The sequence below is a fragment of the Aegilops tauschii genome, chromosome 2 (genome assembly GCF_002575655.3).
Source record: "Aegilops tauschii subsp. strangulata cultivar AL8/78 chromosome 2, Aet v6.0, whole genome shotgun sequence".
Taxonomy (NCBI): domain Eukaryota; kingdom Viridiplantae; phylum Streptophyta; class Magnoliopsida; order Poales; family Poaceae; genus Aegilops; species Aegilops tauschii.
The window spans coordinates 193,875,329-193,887,369 of record NC_053036.3 but is presented as its reverse complement, the minus strand read 5'-3'; the positions used below and the strand labels follow the sequence as shown (position 1 = coordinate 193,887,369).

The following is a 12,041-nucleotide window of genomic DNA, read 5'->3' as shown; positions in this document are numbered from 1 at the left end:
GACAGCTCTTTAAACATAAGGAAAGCAGAGGATCAAGCATAACCCGGCAGAATATAAGAGGGCAGCTTAAACAGTGTTGAGCGCCACACACGTGCGCGATGGCACGACAAAATCAAGTGTTTTCCTATTCTAGTACATAACTCCCCGAGTCCGAATAATGAAGCATTGTTTCATCAAGACGTAAGCATGAGCCGCTTGAAGGGTTAAAGGTGTGTTGGGCCTGAGGCTTCCGGGTCATCCCTCTCCGCTCCTCCGGCTGTTTCCATGTCCTGGAAGGTTGATGATTTCCAGTCAATGCCACTCAAGGCTTCAAATTGAGCTTCATCATCAATTAACCCGGCCGGGTCAACTTCAGGGGCGAAGGTATGCTTACGAGTTGGAGGAATCAGGCTGATTGCTTCATAACGTGGTGTTGGGATCCTCTGATTCTCCACATCATAGTCCGGTTGATATTTGGTAAGATCTGTGTCATTACCAATCAGAGTGGCCACAGGGCGTATGCTCTTCACGCAAGCGGCGAAGTCCTTCTGGTCAAATGGGGTGCTGTCCTCCTTCAAACTGGGATACCCAAGGGTGATGTTGGCCGGGTCTAGCTCCGGTAGAAACGCCTTGGCACGGCTCAGAGCGGCTATGGCTCCGGCTCTTGCAGAAGCTCGTCTCAATTCTTGGAAGCGTTGAGGTAGCACGGCAAGCCGCCTTAACACATCCGCCAGATGAGTGGGAACTTCATTTGACAGAGCCACGACGGCTAAAGCACGTTGTGACCCGGTGTACAGTTGTTCCACCAGGGTATAAACAGCCTTCAGCTTTGTCAGCATGTTTTGATTGAGATTGGAACTCCGGGAGCCTGCATTACAAAGTCAGGTAAGTTTACTAGAAAAGATGTAAACTAGCTAACACTTACAGAGTAACTTACCAAAAATTGCGGAGACCATCTGAGATACATGGCATTTTAAGCCGGATAGCTCGGCGGTTGTTTCAGCAAGAGTGGCCTCAGCTTGTTCGGCCCGGCTGAGCAAAGCAGTCTTTTCATCCGCTAGGCTTTTCTCTCTGCTTAAAACTTCTTCTTCAGTTTCTCTTGTGCAGATACACTGAATTCAAACTTGGAGTTGGCCTTTTGGGTTTCATTTTCTTGAGTTCTCAGGCAGTTCTTTAAATCAGAGATTTCCGATTCAAATTGCTTAATGGCGGCCTGCATAAATTCCGGTTTACCGTTAGGGTTATCATAATGCAACATTAAGTCCCAAGCACTTTGCAAGCAAAGATACTTGGCACTTGGGGGCTAATGTATGTTAAAGAGCTCTATTTACAGTGGTGGTTCATGGAAATAAGTCCCAAGCACTTTGCAGGCAAAGATACTTGGCACTTGGGGGCTAATGCATAGCTGCTCAAATACTTGGTTAACACACGGTAAAGACCGGTTCAAATATGCTGTCTAAGCCGGTTTTTGGGCGTTACTGGATAAGCCGTTTTTTCTTACAGTGATTACTAAACTGGCGCTAAGTCTAGAACATATTTCATCATAAGTAATAGACTTGGGGGCTGACATGATAAGGATAACTATGGAGTAAGCAAGAGAGTCATACCTCAGATTTTTGTTGTATTTGTTTCACCATATCAATTTCCAGATCCCGGCTGTTGTGCACTTGATTCACATAGCCAGAGACAATGTCTCCAATGCTCAGATGAGCATAATCAGTGATGTCCAGCTTGGCCCTGTGGTGTTCCAGAAATTCTTCCTTGGCAGAGCACTTAGCCAGCACGGTAGGTCTTCCCGGTTCGACAAACTCAGTCCGGGTGATTTCAACGTCCGGATCATCTGGATGAGCCGGGCTGGGGATCTCTGGGTCCTCAGAACCTTCCATAACTTGTTCAATAGATGGAGCAGTGGCGGCATCAGGAGCTGGTGCAGCCGGCGGCTCATAAGCAGAAGCATCGGGAGCTGGTACAGCTGGCGGCTCACGAGCAGAAGCATCAGGAGCAGCCGTTCTGAGTTCTGGCTCAGCCAAGCTCGGCTCTTCGACCGGCTTACTTCTCTTTGTCCTCTTGCTGGGCTTTACTTGTACACTGAAAGTCAAAGGGTTAGTACAAAAACGAGTAAGATAAGCACAAAATAAACTGATCATCATTACCCGGGAGCGGTTTTGAAAGCCGGCATGCTGGACTGCATTGAGTCGCCGGAGGAAGGTGAAGTTTCCTGGTAGTTTGAGTTAGAAGAATTGAGTGGTTGACGAGTGAAGCCCGCCAAAGGGTGCAAGGAATATAAGTCGAAGATAACCTCAATCCGACGCTTCCTTGATGCATCGGGTAAGCCGGAGGAGAGGTCTGCATCTTTGCTGGTCCGGGTCTGCCTCCGACTCTCATGAATCTGTCGCTTCAAAAGAAATTAAGGATCTTGATAAGCTAAAGGATGTGAAAATCTTACTTTCTGGGTTACCCTTCGGATTTTCTGTCTCGGCAAAGGCTCGGAGTCGGAGGAAATTATAGTTACCTCTTCAATCACTTCATGACTCGCTCCGGTGTCCTCCTGCTGATAATTCGTGTCAATAAGATGGTTAAAAAGGAGCCTAAAGAGTCAAGAGCTACCTCTGACTCGGAGGTATCATCCAGATGAAGCAGGTCCGAGGCGCTAGGTTTATTCCCCTTCTTATGGGCAGCGGCTTTCCTGGCGGCTTTCTTGGCCTTTCTGGTTTTCTTTGCAGCAGCATGGTCATATTTGACTTTCCAAAATTTATCATTAGCCTGTAAAATACAACAAAGGTTTTTGAATTAAGACGAAATCGTTAGAATGGAAGGTGAGGTGTTCAGGTCAATGGTTTACCGCTGGAGCCGGGTTAGCCTTGCAGAAAGGACTTAAGCCTATTCTCCCGCAATCTGTTAGGCTCTCGTTCAGAAGAGACTTGGTCATGTCATCAATGATGTCCTCAGGTAAGTCGTCAGGACTGTGCCGAAGAGGATCATCCTTCTGGCCCGTGTAATCGCACATCAAGCCGGGGCGGCGGCTTAAAGGAATCACCCGCCAGGCAATCCAAATCCGGACCAAATTAATGCCGTTTAGGCCGTTCCCCAGAAGAGCTTTGATCTTGTTTATGGTGGGGGTAAGTGTTTGACGTTCAGCCGCAGATAATTTATCTGGTAAGGGGTGATTTGACTCCAGACGTAGGGCGCGGAAGCCGGGCAGAGGGTTCTCGTTAGCCGGAGAAGTGTCTTGGCAGTAGAACCATGTCTGGTTCCAATCTTTCGGGTGACTTGGCGGCTCAGCAGAAGGGAAGAGACAGTCTCTACGTCGCTGGATTGAGATTCCGCCAAGCTCCAAGCTGGGCCCATGGGCACATTCGTTTTGGCGGTTCAGATAGAATAACTCTCTAAAGAGTAGCAAGCTGGGTTCTTCTCCGAGGTACACCTCACAGAACACTTGGAAGTTGCAGATGTTTGACACGGAATTGGGTCCGATGTCTTGAGGTCGCAGGTCAAAAAAGTGCAGGACATCTCTGAAGAATTTTGAGTCGGGAGGAGCAAAGCCCCGGTTCATGTGATCAGTAAATATGACAACTTCCCCATCCTTGGGTTGAGGCCTCTCTTCTGACGGGCCAGGAGCACGATAGGACATGACCTCTTTCTTTGGCAGGTAACCCGTTTTCACGAAATTAGCTAAGATGCTATCAGTGACGTTGGATCTAACCCAGTTGCATGTGACGGGTGCTTTGGGAGCCTTGGGCGGCATTGTAAAGGATGGAAGCCTATGACAATATAAAATTTCCGGTTCAACTTTAAGCCGGCGAAAATATTTCAATTCATATTCAAGGTGGCGGCTTACGAAAGGGCCTAATGATATATGGCTAATTGTGTCAGATTGTTTAAACCGCCATGGGCATCATAAACAATTAAATTATTCAAATCTACTATGAGTAACCTGGACTATTCATTGAGCATTGCCTTTATAAGCCGGCGATGAGAGCCGTCATGGCTAACAGATGCAGTTTTTGCCTAAGTGTTGCACAAGCAAGTTTCACATACTGGAGTTATTATTTTGGATCAAACGGTCGTGCAGAAAAGAAAATTTTCTAGAACTAAATACTGGTACAGATGAGTTCATAAGCTCCAATGAGGTCTTTTTGCAAGCGAAAGGGATCTGCTAGTATTGAAAAAGAACGCGAAACAACTACCGTAGGAGTTCTGTACTGCTTTTCGGATCAAAAGAAACCGCGGTGGAAGAACTATGAAGAAACCAAGATGAACTACGAAGAATACGTAAGAAACGCGGAACCCTAATGCGGATCTGACGTTCGAGAAGAGGAAGACTTACAGTTACAGATTCACTGCGGAGAGTCGCCGCCGTTCTCTGGACTAGCTCAGGTTGATGCAGCGGCCGAGGCCGAAGAAGACGAGATGCGCGGCGGCGGCGGCGGCGGCGGCGGAGCTCGGGTTCTGAGGCGTCGAGAGGAGGAAGACGATGGAAAGGGAAGAATGAGAAAGGACCCGGTCGGGCCTATTTATAAGGGAAGGCTGATAAGTGGGCGCGAGAAACGAGGAGGCTGAAAGCATGATTATCCAGCTACAGAGGCGCCTCGGTTTTCGGGACGGTTATTAAGATAAGGATCCGTTGAGATACATTGGGCAGAACGTGCATTAATTGCGGATGACGTCACGGCGGGTTACCAACAATCCAGGAGATGACGTCATGGCGGGTTATAACCTTTGCGCAAACAGAAGCCAGAAGATTTTTTCTTAAGGTATTGAAGATTGACATGAACCGGTTCCAATCAATCTGGGGCCTAATGTTGGGGATATAGCTACTGGTGTAACCCGCCCAGGATGGGCCGGGTTACGTTGCGACAACTCATCATTCAGAAGCCCAAGGACAGGTTGAAGACGGCGGTTCAGTAAGGGCCTAAGGCCCATAGGTGACTTGAGGCCCGTAGTGATAAACCGCCATTATGGCATGACTTGTATTATAAGGCAAGAATAGTTAAGAGTCCGAGCCGGACACTGTTTATGAGCCGGCCGGGACTCTGAGAGCCGCTGGGCGTTAACCTCTCTATATAAAGGGACGACCCAGCGGCGGTTCAGGACAAGTAACATCAAATCGGTAGTCAGGCATAGCGGATTCTCTCCCTGGTCATCGAAACCCTAGTAATTCCACCTCAACTGGAGTAGGCTTTTACCTTCACCGTAAGGGGCCGAACCAGTATAACCCTCGTGTCCTTTGTCCCGCTTTAACCCCTTTAAGCTTCCTAGTTGCGATGGCTCCACGACTAAGTCCTTTCACAAGGGCATCTGCCGTGACTATTCCACGACACCCTTCCTTACCCATTAAGCTTTGCTAGTCTTGATACCCATGGTAATGGGATTGCTGAGTCCTCGTGGCTCACAGATTACTACAACACCAGTTGCAGGTCAGGTTTTGCGATGATCATGACGCGAGAGCGATGTTACTTGTTTTGGAGTTCTTCTTCTGCTTCTTCTTTGATCAGGGGATAGGTTCCAGGTCGGCAGCCTGGGCTAGCAGGGTGGATGTCGTTTGAGTTTCTGTTTGTGTTTCATCCGTAGTCGGATGTTGATCTTATGTATGATGTATTGATGTATTTTTGGGGCGTTTGTGCCTTTTGTATGTTTCCCCATCTTTTATGTAATGATATCCACCTTGCAAAAGCGTCTTCAAGATGCGCTTCTATCCTTGGTGGGACCTTCGAGTTCCTTTAGGATAGGGTCGCATCTTGAGCGTGACAGTAGGGTTCAATGAACAAGTTACAGAAGTGCCATCGCCACCGATCCTAGCCCGCGGCCTCTAGGCAGCCGCAACACTGGCAAACTGACTTCAAGCCACGCTTGGAGACCCAGTAAAACACATAATTCTCACTGCACAATCGTATGAGTTGTCATAAGAGCGCCCCTCAGCACACAAGTTTTGGACATGCTTGCAAAGCGGGGATGTTCAAATTATGGTCTTTGCCCTTTTTGCAAAAAGGAGCAACAGAGTGGACCACATCTTTTCTTCAAGTGCCGCTACACCATTCGGCTTTGGACGATGGTCATTGAGAAATTCCGACTACACCTCCTTGTGGTATGTGGATGTTCCCATCAAGAATTGACGGGCAAGTAGAACTAGCACAGGAGTCCCCAAAAGAAAGGTGGTGGCCTCGCTGACCATGCTCGTGACATGGACCATCTGGAACGAAAGAAATGCTCGGGTCTTCCAGCATAAGAGCACCCCACCGCCAATTTTGCTCACTACTATTGCTAACGAGGCAAATCTTTGGGTCACTACCGGAGCAAAGAAACTAGGTCTATTATTTTGTGTGAGTAATCTTTTATGCCGTGTAAGAGTGACTATATTGTAACAAACTCTTCTCTCTGCTTAATTAATATATGTGGCAAAATAGATATTAGGAAATGTGTGTGATGCTCCTCGTGATCGTAACCAATTAGTTTATTTCAACACATACAAGCGTGTGCGAAAATTTGAGCTATGCAATCGTGTGCATTATCACGACTTATCGCACACGCGTCAGTCGATGAACCGCGTGTAATAACACATAGTTCAGCCATTGCACATTTTATTTTCTGGCACGTACATACAGTTGGACGATAGGGTGTGCTATAGGTGTGCACTAGCGCCAATATGTCGTGTGCACATAGTCCACGTGCATAGACTTGGATGGTGGTCAGAGACGCTCCAATACCAGTTAGGCCATATACAATGGGAGATGCTTAGAGGGGTGCTTAGAAAAATAAACCGAGATTTTCTGAAGCACCGGTGCCTATTTTTACAGGAGAGACGCTTAGTTAAGCGTCTACCCTGTACAAATAAGCACCGGTGCTTAAGGAAAGTCTGGTTTATTTCTCTAAACACCTCTCTTAAGCACCTCCCATTGCACAAGGCCTTACCCATTTCAACGGCTTCATCCACAGATTTAAAGCCTACTTGGCTTGCTGCGAATCATGTCCAAAGGCACCTTTTGGGTCAAAGGTGGCATCGAATTCGCATTAGATGGAGACATTTTGGAGGAATTCATCTTCCATGTGAACTTTGTCAGTGGAAAATCCCGCAGCCGTATTCGAGTGCCGCATGCACGGGGTGAAGAAATCTTAAAAAGGCAGCGACAAAATCATCAACATAAGATCCGCAAAAAATAAAAACAAAAATCATCAATATAAGATGGAGAAAAGATAGGCGACTGCTGACACCCGAGTGGAAAAAATTTCCGTCCCAGAGACTAATGACGTAGGCAGCGGAGATGACGTGTCCGGCAGGGTAATGCAGGGTGGACCTCCATTGTGAGTCATGAGTAAGATCGCTATCGCAACAGAAGTTGCGGTTCAGTAGGCGGCCGATCAACTTTGACTCGAAAAGGAGGTACTCCATCACTCAATCCTTAGATCAGGGGCGTCACGTCTGGTTTGACGCACCCCATGATCCGTTTTGTATCCCACACCATGTGGACTTTGAGTAATAAATTTGGTTTAACCCCTAAAAAAAGGTACTCCATCCACTTGCGTGCATTGCATGCACCCGTGGATGGATAGTGGTAGTGAGTGGCAGTTGCGCGTCGTGGTCTCGCAGGTCAGGCTCAGCAGCAACTCCATCGGCCATCTTTGTCGTCGATCGAGGACTGTGTCGTGCCATGCCGAGGAAACCACGATTCCTCCGCGCTCCCCAACCCCCGCCGCCACAGCGATGCTTCTGGCCGTCATCGCCGTCGTCCTGCTCCTGCTACCGCCGGCCATGCCGTTCGAGGACTTGTTGTGCGATGGCAGCACCTACGCGCCCTACAGCACTTTCCAGGCGAGCCTCGACCTCGTCGCCGCGGCGCTCCCCGGCAACGCCTCCTCCATGCCGTCCGGCTTCGCCACCGCCGAGGCCGGCACGCCGCCCAACCGGGCCTACGCCATGGCGCTCTGCCGCGGCGACGTGAACGCCTCCACCTGCGCCGCCTGCGTGGCCGCCGCATTCCGTGCCGCCGGCGCGCAGGACAACTGCCCCAACAACACGGGCGCCACCATGTACGAGGACGTCTGCGTCCTTCGGTTCTCCACCGTGCAGTTCCTCGACTTCCTCAGGGCCGACCAGTGGCAGCCCGGAGAGCTTACGTACGGCCGGACTCTTTCATCATCACTTGTCCGTCTGACGCTCCTCTTGAATAATTCTCTCTTCTGTGTAAACTAATGTGGTTTCTATGGATCTGTAAACTGGTTCAAGTTTTCAAATTACCCCGGCGTCTCGGAATGTCAAGTCGGCACAGGGAGCATGGTTCAGCGCCGCCGCCACGTCCATCCTCACCGCGGTGGTCGACCACGCATTGGCCGTGGCGGGCAACTCGACGACCGCCAAGAAGTACTTCGCCACGGGGGTGCTGGACTTCGAGCCCAGGATTTACGGGCTCGCGCAGTGCCTCCCGGAGATGACGCCGTCGCAGTGCCGGAGCTGCCTTGGGACCCTCCTCGTGCAAACAACGCCCATGCTCAGCACCAAGCCCCGATGGATCATGGCTTTTGTGGCCTGGTGCAACCTGAGGTACAGCGTGCGGCCGTTCTACGAGGGTCGGTCGATGCTGCAGCTCCCGGCGCCACCACCGCCAGCAGTCGTGCCGCCATCTGTAACTCCAGAGTCTGGAGGAACAGGTAGCACCTACTACACACTTTCAATTCTTATTTTTATCTGCAGAACTGTTGCTATCATTGTTTGCTTAGCTCATACTACTTCATATTGTTACTTACTACTCCCTCCGTTCCTAAATATAAGTCTTTGTAGAGTTTTCACTATAAACCACATACGGATGTATATAGATACATTTTAAGTGTAGATTCATTCATTTTGCACCGTATGTAGTCCATCTAGTGAAATCTCTACAAAGACTTACATTTAGGAACGGAGGGAGTACAAGTTTAAGATCCTCGTTTGGTGTATGGTGTTGCAGGGAAGAAAAAGAGTGCAGAAGGAATCTCTGCGGGCATTGGTTGTTCTGTGGTCTTCCTATTTCTTCTTTCGGTTTTCGCTTTCGTTCGATTCAAGAGAAGGACTACTAAGCAATCAGAGGACGACCACCGTGAGTAGCATAACATCTAGCATGCTATATCAGTTTAAGGGCTGGAATTTGCAGTTCCTTGATGACATTCTTGTCATGCGACACCAGCATTCAAGAAAATTGTGGGAGCACAATGCATGATCTTTGATTTATCGGCGCTGCAAGAGGCAACTGAAAACTTCTCGGAAAAGAATAAGCTTGGAGAAGGTGGTTTTGGCATTGTGTACAAGGTGAGTAAATAAGCAAGACATAACCAGGTGGGTGATATCAGTATAACACCTTCTCTGAGGAAGACTCTGTTGCAGGGGATACTAGCAGATGGGCAGGAAATAGCAGTGAAGAAGCTTTTGGGAGGAACAGGGAGTGGTTTGCATCAACTGCACAATGAGGTGCAGCTATTGGCAGAGCTGCAGCATAAGAACCTTGTTAGATTACAGGGGTTTTGCTCGCATCGGGATGATACGCTGCTCGTTTATGAATATATCAAGAATGGGACCCTCGACAACTTTCTATTTGGTATTTTTCCTCTTCACTCACCTCTCTTGCTCTCGAGCTACAAATCATTGCACGGGTTTTATTTAGTTTATTTTTGCTTCTGAACACCATGTAATTTTTATGTGCGATGGATGAGAACATTTCACCATGCAGCAAAGCATAGCTATACACCCGAGTTTCACTGTTTAGAAACTCAGTACAAACTAGTACTTAATATGTCCTGTAGCATTTCCGGCACAATAAGTTACCACATCCAAGGTTGTTTATACGGTAAGCGAGTTAGTATTCGATGGAGAGGCCGGGGGTTCAACCCTTTTTGAGTTAGTATGATTGTTGTGCATTTACCTTGCACCACCTAATATTATGAATTTAACATTGTGCGCAATAGAAACTAACGAGGAAAATACACTGAGCTGGGAGCAACAGTACAACATCGTTCTTGGGATTGCCAAGGGAATATTGTACCTTCACGAGGATTCAAGCATGAGGATCATCCACCGGGACCTGAAACCTAACAACATTCTCGTTGACGACGGCATGGATCCGAAAATCGCAGACTTTGGACTTGCAAGGCTGCTAGGAGATGGTCATACTCATACTAAGACAGCTAGAGCTGTCGGAACACTGTAAGGCCATACCTATATACATTCACAGATCCACAAAACGGCAGATATCGAGCGTGTGCTTGCAAAGCCTAACTGCTCATCCTTTGCAGAGGTTACATGGCACCGGAGTACGCAATACACGGACGCGTGTCGCCCAAGATCGATATTTTCAGCTTCGGTGTCTTGGTCCTTGAAATTGTAACCAGGAGACGGAACAGCAGTTCTGACGATCGCGATGAAGTGAATCTTATTAGTGATGTAAGTGCTTATTTACTTCATTTTTGGTGCATCTGTACACTGCATACACTCGTGTAAATCATACTCCCTCCGTTCCAAATTACTTGTCGTGGTTTTAGTTCAAAATTTGAACTAAAACCACGACGAGTAATTTGGAACGGAGGGAGTATATGTCATGGCAACTGAAAGTACTGTCGGCACTAACAATCTAACAGGTGTGGAACTGCTGGACGAAAGGGACGGTATCGCAGATGATAGACCGATCGCTGGATGAACACGCTCGAAGCCAGGCATTACGATGTATCCACATCGGGTTGATGTGTGTCCAGTCGGACCCTGACGACAGGCCTTACATATCATCCGTCATTTTCATGTTAACCAGGGATAACACGGAGATTCAAGCACCTGCGCAACCTGCATTCTTCTTTGGGAGAGAAGCCGCTTTAACTTCTCCGGCATATGACCGATCTGATTTCATCCTGGGACAGGATGTCTCTGTGAATGCGGTTACAATTACTGAGCCGTATCCTAGGTAAGTAATAATGAACCGGTGTGATGTTGAGGCCAAAGAGGTGACTTGGCTATGGTTTCAGCGAGGGTTTTCAGAGATCTGGCCCTGGTTGTAGAATCCCTTTTGTTTAGGGTTGCTTCGATGTTTACTGGTTCAGTTACCCCATTATCTTGTTATATTTGATTTTATTTTGATCAAATATAAAAAATATTGAGTATAATCGCCTGGATCACTTTCTCTATCTGCCATTTGGTCAAGAAATAGTGCAATTTTGTTTTGATAAAGGGCACTTTTATTAACTCAAATGTAGCATCATGCATATACAAAACATAATAAGCAACACCCGGCCACTAAATAGTTAAGATGCACACAACGACACACCATCAATCCGACAGTAAAATAAAAGTGACATTATGCCTATGCCAAAGATGCAGGAGACGGTGGACCGATCAAGAGGTTATGCCTCCACCCATATTGAGCAAAAACCTGTGTGGCCACCCTCTACAACTGCATACACACCGTCATGAATAGAGGTTGGTACTCCGTAAGATATAGAGTAGACCACATATGAAGTCAGCGCGTACATGAAAAAATAATCTGAAAAGAGAAGAGTTTTTGTTATTAAAAGCAAATCATTTATGCGTAGCCAAATCGACCATAATAAGGAGTACTCTTCCATCCTTATTAGCGTTTTAAACACATTTGGAATTCCATCCAGCCAGTGGCCATAAATGTTGATGACACTTGTGGGAGGATACGAATTGGACGCTATTTGGATACCATATGAATTGGACGCTATTTGGATGACTGACCATGTAGAATGTGCATAGTAAAAAAAAGATGTGCTTGATTGTCTTCTTGTCTTGAGCACAAAAACTACACTACTTACTTCCTTGCCAATTGCGGCGAGCAAGGTTGTAGTTGGTTAGCACAACTCCCCTTCAAAGATTCCCCATGGAAAAAAAATCACTTGTAGTACATTCTTCGCTCTCCAATTCTTTTTTCTATTATCCATCGAAATCTCAAAGTGCATGAGTGCACAATACATAGAGTCAAATGCAAATGATCCAGATGTGGTGTGATTCCAACAGAAGATTTTGCCATGAAAAAAGGCGAGGGTCAACCAGATCCCGTATGAAGGAAATATTTAGTGGGGACGAGCTGAGC

At 47.4% G+C, this 12,041-nt stretch overlaps 1 protein-coding gene across 1 annotated transcript; it reads left to right on the top strand.

Moving 5' to 3' along the window:
* The first annotated feature begins 7,539 nt into the window (after positions 1–7,539).
* LOC109741127 (cysteine-rich receptor-like protein kinase 6) lies at positions 7,540–11,094 on the top strand. Its single transcript, XM_020300204.4, has 8 exons — positions 7,540–8,091; positions 8,201–8,622; positions 8,919–9,047; positions 9,135–9,256; positions 9,332–9,542; positions 9,910–10,147; positions 10,237–10,384; positions 10,579–11,094. The coding sequence occupies exons 1-8, from the start codon at positions 7,679–7,681 to the stop codon at positions 10,897–10,899; spliced, it is 2,004 nt and encodes a 667-aa protein (XP_020155793.1). The 5' UTR covers positions 7,540–7,678; the 3' UTR covers positions 10,900–11,094.
* Positions 11,095–12,041: the final 947 nt, after the last annotated feature.